Below are 24,160 nucleotides of genomic sequence, written 5' to 3' on the forward strand. Positions count from 1 at the left end.
TTTCCCGGAACATTAAGCATGCCTCTTAGATTAGGTAGGCTTTTGAGAAAAGCTAGGATAGAGTCGGAAGAAAGTAAACTCATGAACAAATTGAATAATCTCCATTATCATCTAGTGTCTTTTATCTAAGTTTCTCTGTTAAATGATAGAGTTTAGGGCCAAAAGAATTGAAAGTGATTGTTTGTGTGAAATCACATGGTTAAAAAAATTAAGTGACTGATTTTTTTCCTAAATCCATCTTTTGGAAAAAAATTAAGGAATTCTCATTGTGGTAATTGGGAGAATCTCCCATTCAAGTATATGATGTCCAGGGAAGTCTGTGAATCCCTAATCATCTATTATTTTAATAGCAATCTGAAGCTAAAATTGAAAGAGAATTTATGGCATCACTATCATCATCATCATCATCATCATCATCAACAGAAGATGGCAACTTTGAAGAACAACACTAAAAGAAACCGGGAGTACACTGTATTTAAGAATATTGCATACAAATCAATTGTATCAGTTTAATTGTAGCAGTATGTTTAATGCAAGACCAGTCCATGAGATTGGTACTATCTTTTACAATTCATCTTTAAAAATCTTGAAGTCAATAAGTCCCAGTAAATCATTCTTAAGTGATCTGTCCAACCATAATTTTGGCTCTCATTGGTAGAAAACATATTTTAAGACGGAAAAATAATCATTATGAAGCACAGAGAGCTTTCCACCGTTTCTTTGGAAATACATCTTGATAATAGCAACCATTCATCATAATACAAAACAGAAAAAGGATTAATTTACTGTGGCATAAGGAGTCCTGCCAGTCCCTAGATGCCCTAAATAGTTTCTCTGAGATATTTTACATTGTTTAGGCCTCAAGGAAAACCATAGCCCCGCCTCCGGGTTTGGTAGCAAACAAACTCGGCTTCTCCGGTGCGAGGCTCTGGCGGCCCCTCTGGTAATAAGCTCCGTGCACATCTGCTAAGAAGCTGGGCAGTTTGTCCACAGGTACTATCGACACTGTGCAGCCTCCCCATCCTGCTCCAGTAAGGCGCGACCCTTCAGCTCCAAATGTCCTAAAACAATGAGAAGAGAAAAATTAAACCCCGTAAATGAAAATGAGAGTGATTTGGCAGTGGCGAATAGGGCACACAGCCTACCCAAGTTCTAATGAGAGAATATGTGTGTGTGTTTTCTTTTGTGAGGTTTTCTCCAGTGTTGTCGAGCATTTTAGTAAATTAGAAAATTGATACTGTTTCAGAAGGTGATTGAAAATTTAATTAAAACTAGGCCCTGGTTTTGGCTCTAAGTCCTGAGCAGTTGCTATACAGCTCAAGTGGTGATTTTATGGACTCTTCCCTGCTTGTTCAGGGGCTGGTCTGAATTTCCCAGCAGATGAAATGTGTCATCAGGATGGAAACTGCTATATAAACCACCACATAGCAAGAGGTAATTTTAGTCACCATCAGCCAGGCAGTTTCAAACCAAAGATTTATACCAGTGAAAGGTCCTACACAAAGTACAAAGATCACTCACTCATCTTTAAAGGATGCAATTTATCCTGACAGAACAAGTTAACACGTCCTTCCAATTCCTCCCAATAAATTTAACTTCAAATTCATAGAGATCAAAAACTCCAAAAGTAATTTAGCACAATTTTGTCCCTTTTTTCCCATCTAATTGAGCTACTTTACTAACTGAAAAATATAAACAGAATGTCACCCCTACCCTAGAACATCAATAAGAATTACTGCACACCAGTAATTCATTTCCCTTCAATAATTTTGATTTCATCACCTGTTTTAGTCATTAAATATACTTTTGAAATGAAAATATAATGTTTGAGGAAGAAAACAAAAAATGCTTGCAAATAAATGAAAATAGCTCGTCTCCTCCTGTCCCTCAAACTTTCCTTCAGCTTACGGCCCAACAGCTCAGCTGAACCCGATCTGCTTTCATCGAGGTTGAAACGCTTCTCTGACCCTGGGCTTCCGGGATTATCCTGAGTTCTTAAGTGAGACAAAAGGCCAGTTTATACTGTGGTGGTTTGAAATTAAAATAAAGAAGTTCTTGGTCACATCACACTATCTCTCCCTGCAGAAAATGTTGAGGAACACTGAGGAGTCCGTGAAGCATGTCGGGAAGACCATGGCATCACCGAGAACCCTGTGTCCTCCTCCTCCTTGACTTTCTGAGACCTAAACTATGCCACTTTGCTGGACTCAAAGTCAACCAGGTCTCTTATAGTCTTTAATAGGCTTCTAGGTGTACTTTCTTACACTTTTTCACTTGTCCAATTTTGAAAGCTGTGGTTTCAAAAATCGAACCTAAAGCAAACTGAGTGTTGTTTCTAACTCACCGAAGACCCCACAGGAGTTGAGCCAAGACGGCCTGTTTTCCTGAGTACCCCACCAGCTTCCAGAGAGCAGAAGCTAGAAGTCTTCCTAGGTAAATGTAATTACTTCTGAGGCTCCAGAGCCGCTCTGTCACCACCCTGACTGCTGTAGATGAAAATGGATTCAGTTGCCTCAGCCACATGGTCTAAAAATCATCCAGGCTCAAATTTCCCAAATAGAGAGCAACAAGTGCTATTATAAATAGCCTCTGCCCTGAGATGATGGCACTTGCACTCACAAGTCAGGGTCGGCCCCAGCAGCCAGTCAGCAGCTTGCCCAGTACTTCACATCCACAAGGCAGAAGGGACCTGTCTGCAGCGTTCCCACTGGTGCTTGATACGCCCTTTGGCATATGCCACAGAAATTCTGAGACAGCTCCAAAAGTTAGGAGACCAATACAAAGTTTAAATTAAGGGAGAAAAGCAAGTGAGCCAAGGGTGTTCAGTGAACTTTACACGTTTGCATTTTTTCCCCTAGGTGGGGAGAACAGTAAGACATTAAAAATATAAGTCCTGCGAGGCAATCATCAGAGAGGCAATACCAGAGTTATGAAAACCCAAACCCTAAAATCCTCCAAATACCATTTTGATGACCTCGGTGACGACATTGGGAATAGTGTAGAAGGGTTGTTCAAAACAACCAAAGCAGCCTCCGCCTTAGAAAGCATGATCTACAAAACAAAAGGCTAAGGCCGATGAGAGACGGAGATTATAAAGCATGTTCCCTTTGATCTTTTTATCACTGAAAAGTATATTCTTATAACTTTCCAGGCACCCAATAAAGCCTGACTAAAATTTCCTACTTTTAAGTGAACTGGTCTGACCATAAAGCACTCACTAAGGCACACATACGGGACCACGGGGGAAAGGAGAGCCAGTAGGAGCCAGCTTTGCTACAAACTACAAAGAGGGAAAGCAAGGAACTTTTGCCTTGTATGTGTTTCAATTCAATTTTATTTCAGAACAAAATATTTTATATTTTACAAATGGGAATTTAATTATTTTAGAAAATCTTAAATTTAGGGACAGCTTACTTCTATCTCTGTAATCTCAGCCCAGCATAATTGCAGGCATTTGGTAGGTTCTAAAAATGGCTGCTGGGTTGTTATATTTGTTTTAAAATGTATCAAAATATGTACTCAGGCTTTTAAAATTAATGTTAGAAAACCTTAATTATGTGAAATAAAATATAATAATAAAGGAAAAATATGATACTTGCTCAATTATAAAGTATCTTTTAAATGAACAAAATGTACATTTTAAAGTAGAATTTACTGAACAACGTAAGACAGTTTTGAAACCAAGTCAATTATATGTGAGATGGCATATATATAAATATAATATAATATAATATAAATATAAGCAGTCAGTAACATATTCTTTACTTGGAAAGACTTCTAGCTTCTGCTCTGAAGCCAAAAAAATTCTGACTTGAATCTCAGAAAAACAGATCTTCCAGAACAATTTCTATTATTTTTATAGCCAGGTAGAAACACTTTCAGATTGCTTTAGATTCAAGAAACCACAGACTTCAAATACTGTTCAAATGAAAAAGTATAAGAAGATATGACTACAGCCTTGGGTGGGTAGCTCAGTTGGTTAGAGCATTGTCCTGATATGTGAGCACTACGGGTTCAATCTCTGGTCAGGGCACATACAAGAATCCACCAATGAATGCATAAATAAGTGGAACAACAGATAGAAGTTTCTCTCTCTCTAAATCAATCAAGAAATGTAAAAAAAAAAAATTTTAATATAGCTACAAGTATATTTTAGAAAGTAAGCCGCTAAAGACCACTGAAGGCCAATTGGTTTGGTTCTAGCATGTGGCATACATATGCATGTATATATATGTGCGTATATGTATGTATATTTGGTGAGTAGGGGGGGACAATAAGTATAAGACAGAGGCTCAAAGAGAAGTGAGCCCTAAGGGCAGCTGAAATGGCTCTCTCCCTGTTCTCTGGCCCGGTGTAGAGATTAGCACCCAAGACCATGGTGGAAAGAGCATAAACACGGGTGTACAGTGTGCTCCTCTCCACTCTGACTGCTCAGGAGAACGGGTACAAGAGGCCGAGCAGCACGACCATAGAATAAAGCTATGGGAAGACTTCTGAGGAAGACAGCAAAGTTACTGTTGTAATCTTTATTGGTCTACTAAAATTTGTCATCCATCTACCTTCCTTAACAGCTTGGGCAACGATACACCACTGAGTCCTCTCTTATTTAAACAAGTGTCAAAGCGGAAATAAAGGCCTTAAGTATTTTTTCTGAAGTACAACCAGGGAAACCAATAACAAATGAGCTGTCTTACATATAATCAACTTGGTTTCAAAACTCTTTTCTGTTCTTCAGTAAATCTTACTTTAAAATTTAGCTGTTTCTTAAAATTAACATTTTGTTCATTAAAAAGTTATTTTATAATTGGGCAAGCTTCATCTTTTTCCTTCATTATTATACTTTTCTTCACATAATTGAGGTTTCTAACATTAATTTAATTTAAAAAATAATAAACAGCCTAACTGGAGGAGTGCAGTTTCCTTCTCCTTCCCTGCCCCTTTCCTTGGCTTCTCAACTGATTGTCTCTTGAAGAACAGAAGAAAGCTCCACTGGAAAAACAGCAAGTACCGGGGCTCTCTATTCCTCCCCCTCTCTCCACTTGGGTCATAAAGTAGCTTCTATACCTTGTTCTATAGGCTAGCTACCCAAAGACACCTTTCATGGGTCAGGCTCAGATTGTACTAAGATTTTAGCCTGTAGTAGTGCCCTGAGGATTCTAGGCATAGGAATCCTTTATTCATTTCATCAATTACTTGTCTTCTTGTGCAAACAGTTTCCAAACAGCCCTTCAGGAGAAGTAAAGGAATTTTCAAGTGCCACAAGTGGACGGGGGGGGGGGGGGGGGGGGGGGGGGGGGGGGGGGGGGGGTGTCTAAAGATTATCTTTGGCAATACTCCCCACCCTTTTCAGCTTCCTTCCCTGACTGACTCATGTTAACTTGTTCAAAGCACTTAACCTTTGTGCATTCTCCATCTCTACTCTGCCTGCTCTCATACGCGACAGTGTCTAAGAGAATTCTGACCCAGAATGTGAAGTCTGACTTCCAAATATGTGGCTTTTACAGAAATAAGGAAATTTTTTAAGGCCAAAACCCTAGGCGTCACCTTGATTCCTCTTTGACCCACACAGCGTTCTCTTGAATCTTCCTTCGGGGCATTCTGCAGAGGACCGTTTAGCACTGCCATCGCCACCTTTCTCCACTGAAGCCACAGTCCCTCCGGGGACCCCCAGGCCCGTGTGCTGTGGTTCCTACCATCCCTCTCACTTCCTCACCAGCTGCTCTCTCCTTCTCTCTGGCCCTCCTCCCACACTAGTCTTCCTGCTCTTCCTCACATCTGACAGCCACACACCGACCTCAGGACCTAGCTAATGCTGTGCTATTTCTTCACTTCTTCAGGTCTCTGTTCAAATACCATCTCATCAGAGAGGCAGCCTTCAGCCACGCCATATAAAGGTTTCCCACTCAGCCCTGGTACTCTCTAGTCCTTCTTCTTCTTCTTCTTTTTTTTCTTATAACACTATCACTACCACTTGATTTATTTTTAATTTTCTTTTCTTTTTTTTGTATTTTTCTGAAGCTGGAAACGGGAGAGACAGTCAGACAGACTCCCGCATGCGCCCGACAGGGATCCACCCGGCACGCCCACCAGGGGCAACGCTCTGCCCACCAGGGGGCGATGCTCTGCCCCTCCGGGGCGTCGCTCTGCCGCGACCAGAGCCACTCTAGCGCCTGGGGCAGAGGCCAAGGAGCCATCCCCAGCGCCCGGGCCATCTTTGCTCCAATGGAGCCTCAGCTGCGGGAGGGGAAGAGAGAGACAGAGAGGAAGGAGGTGGGGGTGGAGAAGCAAATGGGCGCTTCTCCTATGTGCCCTGGCCGGGAATCAAACCCGGGTTCTCCGCACGCCAGGCTGATGCTCTACCGCTGAGCCAACCGGCCAGGGCCTTAATTTTCATTTTCATCTTTTTCCCTGAGAATGTAAGCTCCATTACAGCCATAGCCGGTGGGCCATCGCAGGAAGAAAAGTTCATCTGTGAACTGCCAGAGGTTAGCCAATGCCCTTCCGCAGCTTTTCAGGGGGGAATCAAACTACCTCACTTCCTTCCAGGCAGAGACACTTCCTCCCAATGTTGCACAAATCATTCCACTTCCTCTTATGTCCAGAACTGAACAATATTTGTCCCCTTTCCATTTCCTGCTCCCTCAGTATTTTCTGAAAAGAGCATTTGTAATGAAACAAGCTCTGAAAGACTTGGCAGTTGGTGAGCAAACACTGACGACAGCAGGGACATGCCGTCAATGCTGTGTGCGAATCTTGACAAGCTGGGTTACACATGCCATCTGTGGTCACTGGAGCTACTTGGTTTAAACTCTTCAGGCTGGGAGTGTGGCAGTGAGTGAGACAAGCCATATATGTGCGCCACCTGGTAGATGATACTTTTATTCCTAATTGCAGACAGTTCTTCTCGGATTATCTTCATGCATTATCTTCTCACAGTAGAAATAACAGTAGCCATTTGAGAGTCTGCCAATTCTTTCAGTTCTTCAAGGTCACTGCGATCCCTCTGTAAAGGGACCGTTTCCTCTATTACCACCGTTCACGAGCAACCGTGAGTGAGTTGCTCTCAGGCTCTGTGAACATTTCCCTCTTCACTGCTCTGTCTCAGCTGCTTCTAAACTGAGCTTTCTTCAGTCTTTATTCCCCCAAGTTGCCTATTGAATTGAGAAGGCGGGAAATGCTGGCTCTCTGAGTTAATTCCTTCAGCAGCCTCCCCTTAAGCCCCCTTCACCCTGTCAGGCTTGAGGCTCTCTTTCTGTTTTTTCCCTTCTTTTGAATAAGACTGTTAAACTTAGGACACCAAACAGGAAATGCTGATAGAGCTGCAGTGTAGTGGACAGCATTGGTTAAAATATCAGGAGAAAGTACCAACAGTGTCTGTGGCTGAGAAAAGCCCCCTGAAATGCCTAATCATCCACAGGTGGAAAAGCCTTTCTCATGATGTTGTAAAGAACCGACTGCAAACCTGGAGCCTCATACAGTCACGGAATCGGGTCTCCAATCTTTCATCACACAGACAGTCACGAAGGAGCAAGTTCAGCTCTATAGCCCAGACAACCCCTCCTAGAAGAAGTGGGCAAGGATCTTCTTTCCCTTAGAAGGTTATGAAAATGTTACATTTTTAATTAATTTAAACTATTTCTTTGGCAGCATCCCCCAGCCCTGCTGCTATCTCAGCCTCACCGACAGATGTCTACCAGCTGGTCCAGCTCAGGGCAGCTACACTCATACATGTCCCGGCAGCTCACGTGGCTCTGGTTCATTAACTCCCCCAGCAGCTGGACCACATTGTCAGGTGCTTCTTCGCATGTCTTCTTAAACCGGAGCACTCGCGCAGCCTCACTGTACACGTGCTTCGCCCGCTGGTACAGCTTGAAGGTGAGCACTTAGGAAGACAGAGGATAGGGAGCAAGGTTAGAAACAGTTACTAGACAACCCAGTGAAAAGCAAAATACAGCGACCGTGGGCTTCCATTTCTGTCTTTTCAGTCTTCATTATCAATACTTCAGACTTGAAATAGGTCTCTCTCGTTCACTGAAAGAATTCTTAATAGTCTAAATTTGACTTTTAAGTCCAGCTCTAAGACATTATGATTCTGTGAAGAACTTCCTCTAAGCCATCCCCCCATGTTGTCGTGTTTTGTAAAGAAGATGCTCACTGTGACTGTTAGCTTCTGTTTGCACCCCCAATTCTACTGTCTTCCCTTCCCCACCCCGATATCCAGCCCAGCAGGCTGACCTGTAGGGGTCTGCCAACGGGGTCCCTCGCCGTCTAGATGGGAAAAAGAAAGAGGACAGCAAGAGACGAAAGGGAGAGAGTAAGGTCAGAGGATGCGGCCCAGCTTCTCCCTCGCAGAGCCACTCCGAGCTGGCACTCCCCTCTGCTGGAGGGCTTCCCTCCACAGATGTCCTGGCCACCGACTCCCTCCTCCGGGCTCTGCCTCCGGCTTCCTCTCTTCTAGACTGTCACTGCTTGTTCAGAAGTACTCTTACATTCCATTTATGAACCAATGGATTCTACTAACGTCTTGGGTCACATTCTTTCCCCTGAACAACACCTTCTCCCTAACTCTTGGAGATGGATAAAAAGGCAGCAAAGGCTAGAGGATATGAATAGCCATTCTTAGAATTTGTGTAAAAGTTTACTAATTATAAGTGTGGGACTAACTTTCCTATAAATGAAGACTTAAAAGTTTTCTTTCAAATGTTCTCAACTAGGTCATATTAGATATATTAAACTTACTAATAAGTAACTTTAATGACTTCCTTGCATGGCTGCTTACACCAAATTCATGTGAGTTTTCTTATTCTCTTTCAAAGAGTACCTAAATTCAGTCATCAGATCCAGTTGGATCTCTTTTGACAGTGTGTTTTATAATCATCCCTCCCTTCTATTCCCACTGTCATACAGATACACCCACACACACACACAATTTACACTTCTGATCCCTTTCCCACTTAAAAAATTTTGTAGTGATTTCCCAATCTATGTTCCTGTCCTATTCCTCCCTGCAACCTCCCTTGAGGTCATATCGATGTGTGTGATGAGCTCTCAACACATAGCCTTACTCATGTTCCTGCCTCAAACTTTTATGCTTCCCTAGTTTTTACCATAATCCAAATTCTTCTACGCAGCATGCTTGGTTCCAATAGGAATTCCCCCTTCAGCCAAACTTGCCTGTTCAGAGTTATTCAAACACTCCCTGCTGCTGAGTATACTCATTAATCCACTCAAAAAAGTTTCTTGCCCTTTCTCTTGCTGTCAAAATTTTACCTCTTTCTGAAGGTTCAGTTTTAATTTTATATGCTCCATGAAGCCATGATGGTCCCAAATAGTAACACCTTGACTCTGAATTTGTACCACACTTGTAGTCTGTAACACTCATTTGAGTGCTTATCATATACTTTCCACAGTAGTTGTTTCTCCTATCTCTGCACAGTCTGCCAACAGCTGGAGACAGGGACTTGGTCTTCCGGTTCCCCACCCGCCACCACTACAGCCTTTCACCCCACAGACCCTTCAATGGTGCCTCCTGTGCATGTCTGCTGTGAGGATGATATGATTAGGGCTTGATTTTTAACGCTACTTCAAAATCAAGATACTTCCGTGTAGTTATTGTTGTGTTTTTTTTTTAAAAAATGAGGTGCCAGTACTCAACAGCTTACTAGTGTTGAGGACAGGGAGCAGCGAGACACCTTTATATGGTGTCTGCAACTACTGACACCAAGTATGGAGGGAAAATCATAAGAGAGAGAACTCGCAAGTTATACATGGGTGGGAAGAAATATACAGCAACACGCTCTGTTCCTCAGTGGCCAGGTCATGTGACTCAGCCCGCACTGCAGTGGGAGCTTACCTCCATTGGGAAGTTCAATGGAAATGGGAATATTAAGGATCTGGATATCAAAATATCCCAAGGGGGAAAAAGTCTTACCGATAGCCAGTACTGGCATAGGCCATCAGCAAAAACACTGTCTGAAGAAAGAGCACAGGTAAATTTTTTTTTTCCTTTTCAATAATTTTATTTTTTTTTAAATGGGGCGACATCAATAAATCAGGATACATATATTCAAAGATAACATGTCCAGGTTATCTTGTCATTCAATTATGTTGCATACCCATCACCCAAAGTCAGATTGTCCTCTGTCACCTTCTATCTAGTTTTCTTTGGAGCACAGGTAAATTTAATGATAACTCCTCACCATCTCTGAACAGAGAAGGAAAAAGAAAGGCCATTGGCTGGCATGTAGGTACCAGAGACAGTGCCAGTAATTTTATATATATATTAATATAATCCAGGTTGCAATATGTACATTTCAAAAGGAGAAAAGATAACTTTGGAAACTATATTTTAAGATTGTTCTTCTTTTCAAACAAAATTAAAACAGGCTCATAGACACAGAGAGCGGCCGGGTGGCTGCCAGGGGGAGGGGCTGCAGGACTGAGGCCACAGGGGAGACTGAGAAGTGCAGGTCGGTGGCTGCCAGGGGGAGGGGCTGCAGGACCGGGGGCCACAGGGGAGACTGAGAAGTGCAGGTCGGTGGCTGCCAGGGGGAGGGGCTGCAGGACCGGGGGCCACAGGGGAGACTGAGAAGTGCAGGTCGGTGGCTGCCAGGGGGAGGGCTGCAGGACTGGGGGCCACAGGGGAGACTGAGAAGTGCAGGTCAGGTCGGTGGCTGCCAGGGGGAGGAGCTGCAGGACTGGGGGCCACAGGGGAGACTGAGAAGCGCAGGTCGGTGGCTGCCAGGGGGAGGGGCTGCAGGACTGGGGGCCACAGGGGAGACTGAGAAGTGCAGGTCAGGTCGGTGGCTGCCAGGGGGAGGAGCTGCAGGACTGGGGGCCACAGGGGAGACTGAGAAGTGCAGGTCGGTGGCTGCCAGGGGGAGGGGCTGCAGGACTGAGGCCACAGGGGAGACTGAGAAGTGCAGGTCAGGTCGGTGGCTGCCAGGGGGAGGGGCTGCAGGACTGAGGCCACAGGGGAGACTGAGAAGTGCAGGTCAGGTCGGTGGCTGCCAGGGGGAGGGGCTGCAGGACTGAGGCCACAGGGGAGACGGAGAAGTGCAGGTCGGCAGTTACAGGGAGTCGTGGGGTGTAAACTGTAGCCTAGGGGATACAGTCAATAATACTTTAATACTATGTATGGAGCCAGGTGGGTACTGGAAGTATCAGGGGAAACTTTGTAAAGTATATGATTGTCTAACCACTATGAATATACCTGAAACCAATAGAAAATAATATTGAAAGTTAAAAAAAAAAGTTTGTTCTTTTAAATTGAGGTTGAAACAAGATACTTAAAATACTAGCAATGGGCCTGACCTGTGATGGAGCAATGGATAATGCGCTGACCTGGAATGCTGAGGTTGCCGGTTCGAACCCCGGGTTTGCCTGGTCAGGGCACATACGAGAAGCAACTACTACGAGTTGATGCTTCCCACTCCTCCCACCTCCCTGACCTTTCTATCTAAAAATCAATAAATAAAATCTAATAAATAAGTAAGTAAAATACTATCAATATCCACTGCAGCATTATTTTCAATAGTCATGATGTGGAAGCAACCTAGGTATTCACCAACAGATGAATGGATAAAGAAGAAATGGATATAGAATGAAATCTTGCCATTTGTGACACCATGGATAGATCTAGAGAGTGTTATGCTAAGTGAATACAGAAAGATAAATACTGTATTATTTCACTTATGTGTGAAATCTAAAAATCTAAACAAATGAACAAATGGACTCATGGATACAGAAAAACTGATAGTTGCCAGAGGGTTGGATGGTAGAAATATGGGCAAAAAGGTGAAGGGGATTACGAGGTACACATGTAGTTATAATCACAGGGGTGTAAAGTACAGCTTAGGGAATACAGTCAATAATATCACAGTAACTTTGGTGACGGATAGTGGACTTTTCATGGTGATCATTTTGTAAGGTATATAAATGTCAAATCCCACTATGTTGTATATCTGAAACTAATATAATATTGTGTGTCAACTATAATTAAAGAGAGCTTTACATTCCAGAATGAAAAAAAATACTAGCTTTTGGATTCCATATGTTTCAGTTTTACTTTTGAACTATTTAACCTCCTATAATCATAGGCCAAGTTACAAAATCAGAGCATGGGGGTGGGGGCCGGGGTAAGGGGAGATTATTGGTTCATTTTTATTGCAATGTCCCATTTATGAAGAAATCATCTAGTTTCCAGGTCCACTGCTACTGCAAACCGCAGCACAAAAGGCTCAGTAAAGTAACATCCATTACGACCCTGAAGCAGTGCGTTTAGCTGACAAATCACTGCACTATGCTCTGACTTGCAAAGATTTTGTTTAAAACTTTGAAGTATAAAAATTTTCAACTATACAGGTCAGTAGAGAAAATGTTATAATAAACCCCATGAGCCTATTACCTAAATTGAGTAATTATTAACATTTTGCCATACTTGCTTCAATTTTGCTGAAGTATTTTAAAATATAGATGTGACATTTCCTCCCTACATATTTGAGTGTACATGTCTATAAAATAAGGATATTTTCTTATATAACCTCCACATCATTATCACATCTACAAAATTACAAATGATTCTTTAATATGGTCTCATATTCAGTTCATATTTAAATTTCCTAGGTGTTATTTAAATGTCAGTTGATTTACACCACAATCCAAGCAAAGTCTACACCAGGGGTCCCCAAACTTTTTACACAGGGGGCCAGTTCACTGTCCTTCAGATTGTTGGAGGGCCGGACTATAAAAAACTATGAACAAATCCTTATGCACACTGCACATATCTTATTTTAAAGTAGAAAAACAAAATGGGAACAAATACAATATTTAAAATAAAGAACAAGTAAATTTAAATAAACAAACTGACCAGTATTTCAATGGGAACTATGCTCCTCTCACTGACCATCAATGAAAGAGGTGCCCCTTCCAGAAGTACGGCGGGGGCCGGATAAATGGCCTCAGGGGGCCGCATGAGGCCCACGGGCCGTAGTTTGGGGACCTCTGGTCTACACAGCATATTCTGTTATGTCTAATAAGTCTCTTTAATCAAGAATTCAAAGTGAGTTTTTTGATACTCTGGATTTTTAATGTCATGTACATGTCATATAAGCATATTTTAGGGCCATATCCTGTAATAAGACTGAATATAGTCCATTAGGGACAGCGTGCTTTGGTTTTCCTTTAGGGTTACATAGTCCTTTGGGATTAAATATGGTCCCTTATAATTAAATATTCTAAAGTAGAAAATATCCAGAGATTTTTTTTTATATTAAACCTTAAGATTAAAGTTTTGATTTGTGACAAGAAACATTTGGAACCCACCAAGTAGATTATCCAAACCTCCCGAGCCTGGCACCTTCTGGTGTATATGGTCTGTTGCAGGGTGTTTCACAGCAGCTTCTGAATGAGAATGTCTGATGAAGGCCTCCTGCCGGGCATTCTAAGGGTGCGTGAGAGATCCCACAGCTCACGCCCCTTGAACGGTAGTAACTCAGACAACAAGGGCAAGGGCAGAAAGGGCATCTGTTTTCAATTGCGATACAAAAATCTTGCTAAGGGCTACAGCAGATTTGGAGACCACCCTTTGGGAGGGAAAGCAGTTCTGTTGTTGGCTACACATCACAGATGCTCTCTGGATCTAGGGTTCTGGCTTGTTATGTGCTGGCAACTCATCAGGTCTCTGTTGTGCAGATACCAAAAAAATACAAGAAAATCCAAAACTGTCCATAACAGCTTTCTTCCCTGTCCAGTTAACTTTAGAACCATATGTTCCATCTGTATATCAACTCTTATAATCCTTGAGAACAATTATTATATTAAAGGATGAAGGAAGTTGTTTCTTACTATCTTCATTCGTATATGATTTCTTCCCAGGCAAATTCAATTTAAGAATATAATACAAGGTGTCATTTTCTAAAATACTACTTGCATCCTATCCTATCCATGGGACATCTGAGGCTTTGAAGTGGGAGATACTGCATAGACTTTAGGACACTGACTTTCTCCAATGTGAGTCTTGGGTAATAACTGATTCTAATCCTGAAATCATGATACAGATTCTGCAATCTAAATGACCGTGGCCGTATACATTTAAACTATAAAGCAGGGATCCCCAAACTACGGCCCGCGGGCCGCATGTGGCCCCCTGAGGCCATTTATCCGGCCCCCACCGCACTTCCGGAAGGGGCACCTCTTTCATTGGTGGTCAGTGAGAGGAGCATAGTTCCCATTGAAATACTGTCAGTTTGTTGATTTAAATTTACTTGTTCTTTATTTTAAATATTGTATTTGTTCCCGTTTTGTTTTTTTTACTTTAAAATAAGATATGTGCAGTGTGCATAGGGATTTGTTCATAGTTTTTTTATAGTCCGGCCCTCCAGTGGTCTGAGGGACAGTGAACTGGCCCCCTGTGTAAAAAGTTTGGGGACCCCTGCTATAAAGGTTGCTGACTAGCTTCACTTGTATAATGTTCTATTTCCTAGCTCTAAACTTCTCTTCCCTCTGACTGCCTCGCTGTACCTCCTTACACGACACAGGCTCCTGCCTCAGGGTGCTCATCGCAGTTGTTTCTTAGGCCTCGGCGTTCTTCATCCTGATGTTGAAATGGCTGGCCCTTGCTTGTCATTCAAGTCTCAGGTGTCACAACTTCACGGAGACCCTCCCTCAACTCCAGTCGAGACAAATTCCCTCTCGTGTACATTCTCTCTTCTTTTATTCTCTCAACATTTATCAACATCCAGTTTTCTTGCGTGTTCATTTGTATTATATGTTGGCTTGTGGTTATTTCTCCACACTACAAGGTAAACTTTGGAAGATCAAGGACCTGGTCTGATTTCTTCACTACTGTATCTTCAGCTGCTAAAATAGGGTTTCTCACACAGACAAGACTCAATAAATACTTATTGAATGAGCGATTCAGTTCCTTGACTTTGTAACAAAGCTACACCGAAGCTTGGCTAAATTAACAGCTGTGGGACAAATGCAGCAGGGGAAATGAAGACCTACTATTTAGGTAATTTATGCTTACTAGCACCTACACACACACACACACACACACACACACACACACACACACACACAAAACTGGGAATACTTTGCTAAAAGAAAGTTTGGAGACAATTAGTAAACTCCAGTGTCTAAAGTGTACCTAATACCCATTATCACAGATGACAGAATTGTTTATATTGTATTTTGCTTCACAGATGTGGGAGAAAAGAGATTTCTAAAACAAACAAAATGTGTTTCAAATAAGAGGGAAGGAACAGAAAATAGATAATCATAACCAGTTAAAATTTTTTTCCTTTAGACAATCATCGTATCAAAAAGATGGCTACATAGCTTATGATCAGAAACCCTCTCTAATCAATGAATCTAAACTAGGACACAACCATTGATTATTTTGTTGTATCTTTGGTGGGAGAAAATGGGAAAGAGCCATCGACTGGCACCATTTTCCTATAAAAGTTGAGAGCAGCAGGTCAGCAGTCAGTGGAGGACAGCCTATCCAATCTCTAAAAGAGCCCCACTGATTTAATCTTGCATTCTGCACTCAAGAGCGGTAGCCTCCTGGGTATTAACTCATCTTCCACTGAGAGATACCAAAAGTACTGAGTAAGAAAGCCATCTAGCAACAGTCAACCAATAGTTCTTACTGAGCACCTGCCATGTGTCCCATGCCATGCTTCCAGAGACAGGAAAGATGAGAATAGAAGCCCCTGCTTTGAGGAATTTACAACTCAATTAAACAGAGAAGACAGACCATGGACCATTAGCCTGTGCCCCAAGCCTAGACCCAAGCCACAGACACCCAAGCTCTGGAAACGCTGAAGGCACACTAAGAAGACAGGGTTCAGTGGGCAAAGAACAGTAGTGAGAAGTGTCATGGGAGAAGGGCCTGAGCCACAGAACTACCTTGCTGCAAAGACAGGATGGGGAAAGGCCGGGCTGGGCCCCAGCACAGTGTGTTTACGGGCCTACAGAGATCAAACTGACCAGAGTCTGGGGCAGCCTCTCGGGGAGGCTGTCCTCATATCTGAGGTTGTAGCATTCTCTGGTACACATGCTACATAAAGGTTGAAAACTAACAACCTGTGATCCATATCTCCATTGTGATGCTTTCTTGATCCATATACTATTTTCTAAACTTTACATAAGAATCTGGATTTCTGCTTTCCCTTGAAAAATGGAAAGGCCTGGCAGCATCACAGCACTGCACAGCGACGGCTGGCTGCAGCTGAGAAGCAGCTCTTCCTCACGCACTGCACGTGCTGCATTTCCTGCAGTGCTGGTCCACACCGACCGATGCTCAGCCTGCCTCACTGGTTCCCGTGCCCGCCCGGTCCCTGTAGGCATCAGCGCCTGGACTCTTGTTCCCTAAAACTCCGATTAACAGGAATTGTTGGCTAGTGAGAAAACAGTGGGCAAACTGAATGGGTTGACATGCCATAAGGAGCCACTGTCACTAACAAATGTCACTTCTTTTGCTGCATCGATAGTTCTGTATTGAACTGAAGTCTACCTTCATGTAACCCAGGGGTCCCCAAACTTTTTACACAGGGGGCCAGTTCACTGTCCCTCAGACCCTTGGAGGGCCAGACTATAAAAAAAACTATGAACAAATCCCTATGCACACTGCACATATCTTATTTTAAAGTAAAAAAAAAACCAAAATGGGAACAAATACAATATTTAAAATAAATAACATGTAAATTTAAATCAACAAACTGACCAGTATTTCAATGGGAAATATGGGCCTGCTTTTGGCTAATGAGATGGTCAATGTGCTCCTCTCACTGACCACCAATGAAAGAGGTGCCCCTTCCAGAAGTGCAGCGGGGGGCGGATAAATGGCCTCAGGGGGCCGCATGCGGCCTGCGCGCCGTAGTTTGGGGACCCCTGATGTAACCTCTACTCCTTGGCTTTCATTCTGTTCCTTAGACATATGCAAACATAAGAAAGCCCTTGATAGATCTGAAGAAAGTTCTCATGTCTTCATGTTTTTTACATAAAGATGAGCATCAGTTTTAATATGAAAGAACAACAATGAATAAGATAAGCTCTTTACTCTCAAGAAGTAACAGTCCAGCAAAAGGCAAGTGTTGGTGAGGACGTGGAGCAACGGAAACCCTTGCACACTCTTGGTGGGAGTGTAAATTGGTGTGGCCACTGTGGAAAACAGTACAGAGGTTCCTCAAAAAAATAAAACTACCATCTGATCCAGCGATCTCATTTCTGAGAATAGTATATCCAACAGAATTGAAATTAGGACCTCAAAGAGATAGTAACTCTCCCATGTTCACTGCAGCACTATTCACAGAGCCAACATGTGAAAGCAACTTAATGTCCATTGGCAGATGAATAGATAAGGAAAATGTAGTGCCCACATGACGACACCCCCTATTTTCACCTGAAAGAAAAGAGGCCATCTCTGTACCTATTACTCATAAATAGAACACTTCATTTAATTGTCTTATATCCATTTAGATAGTGTTACGTGTAAGAGATTTCAAAAAGACATCTCAGGCCCTGGCCGGTTGGCTCAGTGGTAGAGCGTCGGCCTGGCGTGCGGGGGACCCGGGTTTGATTCCCGGCCAGGGCACATAGGAGAAGCGCCCATTTGCTTCTCCACCCCCCCCCCTTTCCTCTCTGTCTCTCTCTTCCCCTCCTGCAGCCAAGGCTCCATTGGAGCAAAGATGGCCCAGGCGCTGGGGATGGCTCCTTGGCCTCTGCCCCAGGCGCTAGAGTGGCTCTGGTCGCGGCAGAGCGACGCCCCGGAGGGGCAGAGCATCACCCCCTGGTGGGCAGAGCGTCGCCCCTGGTGGGCGTGCCGGGTGGATCCCGGTGGGGCGCATGCGGGAGTCTGACTGTCTCTCCCCGTTTCCAGCTTCAGAAAAAATACAAAAAAAAAAAAAAAAAGACATCTCAAATCCTAAACTGCAACTTACGAGTTGTTTGATCTTAAGCAAGTTCTTTGAATATTTACAGCTTCAGTCTTTTCAACCAAGACTGAACAAAAACTTTTAAAGAAAATGCATTATATACGTACAAGGAAGTATTATTCTATTTTTAAAATGAAGGAAATTCTACAATATGCAACAACATGGATGAACCTTGAGGACATCATGCTGAGTGAAATAAGCCAGACACAGAAAGACAAGTACTCCTGATTCCAACTGGATGAGATAGCTGAACAGTCAGATTCATACACTCAACACTGGAATGTTGGTTACCCGGGGCCAAGGGAGGGAGAAATGTGGAGTTATTAATCAATGAGCATAAAGTTGCAGTCGAGTAAGACGAGTAAGCCCTAGAAACCCCCTGTACAGCACTGTGCCTACAGTCAACAATGCTGTTCTATACACTTTAAAATAGCTAAGAGGTGGATCGCATATTAAGTGTTCTTACCATCACAAAACAATAAAATAAATTTTAAAAATTTTAACGATCAATGAAGTAATCAGCTACTAGAGAGAGATCGTTAAATAAGAGCAGCGATGGGCGACAAACGCTAAGGCAGTTCCTCACAGCAGACAGCTGACACGGAGGCAGAGAATCAGGAAGGGACCGGACCTGGGCTGGCCTGAAGACAGAGCCCCAGAGACTTGAGTGCAAGTAGCAGTCATCTAGGATGCCGGGGCAAAAGAGGGAGGAAGTGAGGCAGGAAAGAACAAAAGCCAAGAAAAGATGCATAAGGGTTCTTGGGATTAACTGGGCCCATCTGGATAATCCAGTCTAATAATCTATCTCAAGAGCATGAGTGAGTAGGTCGCCACCGTGGGCAACAAGGACCAGCTGCTTGGGGGTCTCTGAGGAACCATGGAGAAGGTGCCTCCTAAGTGGCCCACCACAGGATGGACATTTATCCATGACATTCTGGTTATTTGAGTGTTGCCCCCAGAGGTGTTAATTTCTCTACAAAGATGTGCCTGGGCAGTGACTTTGGAGAATGCCCCAAGGAAACAAAGAAGATGCCACCCCAGCTGCTCATGTGATGTGGACTGCTGGCAGGGCTGAAGCAGGTGGGCCTGGGAACAGGGTCCGGGAGTCCTGACCTGCACAGAGGAGTCGAAGCCAGACGCGTAGATGTCCAGCACCCCAATTAAAATGTTGGGGTAAGGTGCAAAGGAGAGCATTAGAAACATAAGGCAGAAGGAGCATCATGAGCAAAGACATGGAGATGAAAACATGAGGTGCTTTTAGCAAATCCCTAGTTCCTGGACGTGACTGGAGCAAAATCAGAGACGAAGGGAAGAAGTAACAGGAAACACAGTGAAGGAGAAAATCCGAGTGGCGGGCAGGGGCCAGACTGTGCGGGCTTCGAAATCAAGTGTGTAAATTATAGATATGTGGGTTTTGACATTTTTAGGGTTAAGAACCTTTTGAAAATCAAATAAAAGAGAGGTTTCAAAAAGACATCTCAAATCCTAAACTACAACTTACTAGTTGTTTGAGCTTAAGCAAGTTTTTTGAACTTTTAAAGCTTCAGGTTCTTCAACTGAGATTGAAAAAAATGGACCCTCTTCCCCATCGGAATGCACAGATGGCCAAAATTCTGCATAGAGTACAACATACACACAGATTCCATAAAGTTATCCTTGAATTCAGGTTCAAAGTTCCAGCTAGAAATAAGAAACCATTACAGCAATGATATCAGTCAGGATTCTCGTTTTTAAACAACAGAAATCTACATGAGCCAACTTAATCAAAAAGGCATTTGTTTTAAAGATATTAGGGGAGCTCACAAAATCTATTAGGATTGCATATTCCTATTCTTTACCAGAATGCATGAAAAGCAGGGAGAAAGCGGTCAGAAGCTACGGGCAGCAGACAGCGAGGAGCACTGCCGAAGTCTCTCCACAAGTCTGGATATGACATTGGATTCTATTGTCAGCAAACCCTGTGCTTATGAGACCCAAAGCCCCACACACAGAATGTGCCAGGACACCAGGACCAGCCTAGGACCCTCTCTCACCACCAGGTGACGAGTGACCCGTGACAGGTAAACCTCACCCCTCAGCTTCAAGAGGAGGCAAGGCCCTCCCTCTCCCCAGCATGAACAAGGAGAGCTCCTTGGGAGAGGCCTGGAAGGTAGCTAAAACTAAGGCACCTGCCTCCAGCAGCAGTGAAGTACCATGACTCTGTTAGCATCTAAGTCTTCTCTCTTCCGCTGCATGACTGGACTTCAAGTCTCCTTTCCTGGTGATTCCTCTGAGCACGTTAGTCTGTGTACGGTACGCCCTTAAAGGACGGTTCTCCAGTCCGTACTCAGGGTCGGTCTGAGGAGTGCAACGCCGACCTCCAACGACTCGACTTCCATCTCCCTCATCCTCATACAGCGAGTTCCTTCAAGCAGCTTCCTGTCGCAACACTACAGAAAGGTTGTGTGGACACGGAAGAATCCAGAGCATGGTTTTCAGCTAACAAGCTTAATAGTTGTAAATAGTTTAGGACTCAGACTTAACTTGGCTAAAGACTTCAACTCAGGATAATTAATCAAAACAAAATAAATAAATATGCCTGTCTGAGAGAATTGGAAATCTTTATCATGTAAGTGTATAATTAATCTTGAGACTCATACCCCAAAATACTTTTTCCACTGTGTGGGTGAGGGGCTAGATGCGGTTGTGGTTTGAGCTGCTTTGCACAATCCCATAGCTGCACGCCACTGGCCAACTTCTCTCAAACAAAAAGTTCCACTGGGCTAAACCAGGCCTTGATTTCCAAGAACAGCAATCTAGAGGTAGAGAGATGGGGAAAACCACTTCAGAATCCACTCCAAAGTCCTCTGTTTCAGACTAAGTCCCTGCTGCTCTGAAGCATCGACTCCTTGGAGTATTTAAGCAGTAGAATGAAAGTCCTCATTGAAGTAGGACTGTGGTTTCAAATTTATTTTTCTAGTAATAATATTTTTCATAAATGTGAAGTTTCTGAAATGGTCAATCCCACAAAAAATAAACTGCTGTTTTCAGCCCATTAATATCCCATTCCCATGCTGCAAAGACTAAATTAAATTACCATTTTACATTTAAGAGGAAAAAAAAATTTTTTTTAACTACCTGCTTTTAAAAGCAAAGCCACTGATGAAAAATATATGTGCACTTTCAAACACAAACCACATTAGTCCGTGGAAAACTACATTCCAAGAGCATTTGTGAATATTTTTTCAATCCATAGCCTAATGCCATCTTGTCCATGGAGGCAATGGCACCCCACATGGTTACAGCTTCCCTTTCTCAGATTTCTAGGAGCAGCAAGAACAGGCACTGTCTGTGTCATAATAAATTCTACTCCTCGGAACTGGAAACCTTTGCCTCACACTGCTGTAGTCACCTGCACCTGAATTGTACATTCTGGCTCCTGTTAACTCCAGGGCCATTCAGATGTCAAGAGAGAGCCCACAGCTCTTTCCTTTTCATTCTGCACTCTACATTTTAGTTTGAATCCTTACCACCTGTATCTGAACAATTGTGCAGCTGCTTTCTAACTGGTCTCCCTCTCACCTCTAACGAACCTGTATACAGCTGCCACAATCAACTTTCCAGATCACCATTCTGACTGTGGCATTCCCAAATATTTGATTGCATCAAACACGGGCCTATATTTTCATTGTCCAATAATAAATGCAGGGCCACAAAATTCCAGTCCATCAAGACACACTGAGTCTTCTGAATGTGAGCAATCCCTTCCTGCCTCTCGCGGTGCCTTTGGGCCGCCCCTGCTGCAGACACACTGCTCCGCCACTGGCTGTGCAACAGTGGAGGCCCCATTCCTTTCCTGCCCGGCCTGGTTCTGCAGTCCCCAAATCTCTTTCCGTGTCAGCCCAGATGCCACCTCTTTCATGAAGCTCACCAAGAACATTCCAGTCACTAATTCTTTTTTTTTTTTTTTTTTTTCTGAAGCTGGAAACGGGGAGAGACAGTCAGACAGACTCCCGCATGCGCCTGACCAGGATCCACCCGGCACGCCCACCAGGGGCGACGCTCTGCCCACCAGGGGGCGATGCTCTGCCCCTCCGGGGGTCGCTCTGCCGTGACCAGAGCCACTCTAGCGCCTGGGGCAGAGGCCAAGGAGCCATCCCCAGCGCCCGGGCCATCTTTGCTCCAATGGAGCCTTGGCTGCAGGAGGGGAAGAGAGAGACAGAGAGGAAGGAGGGGGGGGGGTGGAGAAGCAAATGGGCACTTCTCCTATGTGCCCTGGCCGGGAATCAAACCCGGGCCCCCGCACGCCAGGCCGACGCTCTACCGCTGAGCCAACCGGCCAGGGCCCAGTCACTAATTCTTATGTGTTATTTCTTAATTACAGTGATCACACTGCTTTAGGAAAGCAGACTATGCCACCTTCATCTTTATAGCCCCCTGAGAATCTAATAGAATGTCTTGAATAGAACAGGTGCTCAATAAATGTCATCTTCTTGTCCCCATCCTATCAACACAGGAAGAGTATGAAACTGCCTTCTGGATGAGCCACATTTTTTATGTTTCCCTTTGTTTCTTGAGGAAACTACTTTCCCATTAACTTCCCAGAACATCTCTAAAACATGGTTCTTGGGAAAAATGAAGAGGGCAGACAATTTTAAGTCATTTGAAAAGGAGCCTAGGGAGTTGGGAAGGAGTCTTGGTCGATGTAGAGGTGAATGAAGGACTACAGAAAACAATGGTCACACTTGCCAGAGCTGGGCTGTCCCGGTATGTTAACATAAATGGGAATGAGTTCTTGTCTTTGTTTTCTCCTGTTAATTAAATTAGGGGGTAGGGGATGTAAGGAAACCAAAAGGATGAAGAAAAATCAGTGCTAATCAGAGAAATAAGTAGTATATTTTTATCAGAACACATTAGTGATATTTTATTGTTTTCCCACAAAATGATAAATAAATGAGTGCAAGGATTATGCTGGCCTCCCTGATTGCTAACACACAGTCCCTAGGATAGAATTTGAATTGTTGCCTTCAATCAAGTAAATTTTTATTTGTTTATAAAAAAATAAAAATTTACTTTTATTTACTTATTTTACTCAGTTCGCCAATATGATCAAAAAGTAGTCATTTGCCAGATTACAACAATAGTTTAAGCAAGTGAGAAGCTCTATCGTCAGCCATGCAAAAGGACCCAACTAGATTATATAAACTCTTGCCTAGAATCTGCTTTTGAAAGGCCTGCACTGAAGAGACCAGGAAGGTGACCTGGGCCCGGAACAAAGGGGGACCGGGAGTGAGGCAGTTCTGACTCATGTGCTAAAGACAGCCCTCTTAATTTCCTCACTGCAAGAATTGAAGACAATATGCCTACACTACACCTAGACTTTCCACAATGCACTATACTCAGAAAAGATTAAAAGGTTTCACTTTCATAAACAATCAATGAGATGTCCCTATTGTCAAGGTGCTTACAAAGTGACTGGCAATATCCTGAAAGGTTAAATGAGGATGCTGCTGTTTCACCGAAGCCCATGATGACAACTGTGTTTCTGCAGCTCTCCAGGGACCAGGGCGGAAAGTGAAGGCACACAGGGTGAGTCTGCTCCTGGTTTCTCTGGGTTGGCGTTGGTGCTTTGCCATCAACAAGCAGTGTGTGCACAGTAGACTCTCCTCCGTCATCAGATTCATTTTCCCTTTTTCTTTGTCCACATGACTCTTCCCTTTGGTTTTCATCTCTGTCCCCTTCCCCCATAAGAGTGAAATACATTCATGTCTATGAAACATATATCTTGCTATTTCTTTTGTTAATTGAGTAGAATTTTATATTCCTTGTTCTAGAAACACTTGTTTCCCATTAAAAGAGTGAACTATATTGCTTTCCTCGTAGGTGGTCTCTGGTCTTTTTTGCTGTTGCATCAGTAGCTGTGAACAAAAAAAGACTTCCCAACATTAGAGGTCCTAATGGACTGAGAGTGCTCATTCTTGTGGTTACTCCCACCCTAATCCCTCCTGAAAACAATACAAGGAATCAACTTCCTCAAACTTTTTTTTTAAACCATGCAATGTCAGCGTTGGCCGGGTATCTCAGTTGGTTAGTGTTGTTTCAATACACCAAGGTTGCAGGTTCGATTCCCAGTCAGGGCTCATACAGGAATCAGCCAGTCAGTGCGTGGGTGCGTGGAACAGCAGGTTTGATGTCTCTGTCTGTATCTCTTTCTTTCTCTCTAAAAATCAATAAATTAAAAT

At 43.4% G+C, this 24,160-nt stretch overlaps 2 protein-coding genes across 4 annotated transcripts in view; one reads left to right on the forward strand and one right to left on the reverse strand.

Annotated features, from left to right (window-relative positions):
- FAM227B (family with sequence similarity 227 member B) overlaps nt 1–452 on the forward strand; it is a 236,095-nt gene extending 235,643 nt beyond the window's left edge. Inside the window, exon 18 of the mRNA XM_066343624.1 lies at nt 351–452. Within this exon, the coding sequence (XP_066199721.1) occupies nt 351–452 (102 nt within the window). The remainder of the gene's footprint in view (nt 1–350) is intronic.
- Nucleotides 453–508: 56 nt separating this feature from the next.
- The window catches only part of GALK2 (galactokinase 2), a 159,411-nt gene continuing 135,759 nt past the window's right edge, over nt 509–24,160 (reverse strand). For all 3 annotated transcript variants that reach the window (XM_066388330.1, XM_066388331.1, XM_066388329.1), the window contains 2 exons: nt 7,681–7,882; nt 509–1,061 (listed from right to left, as the gene is read on the reverse strand). In XM_066388330.1, coding sequence (XP_066244427.1) covers nt 854–1,061; nt 7,681–7,882 — 410 coding nt within the window. In that variant the 3' untranslated portion in view covers nt 509–853. The remainder of the gene's footprint in view (nt 1,062–7,680; nt 7,883–24,160) is intronic.

This window comes from Saccopteryx leptura, chromosome 6 (assembly GCF_036850995.1).
Source record: "Saccopteryx leptura isolate mSacLep1 chromosome 6, mSacLep1_pri_phased_curated, whole genome shotgun sequence".
NCBI lineage: Eukaryota > Metazoa > Chordata > Mammalia > Chiroptera > Emballonuridae > Saccopteryx > Saccopteryx leptura.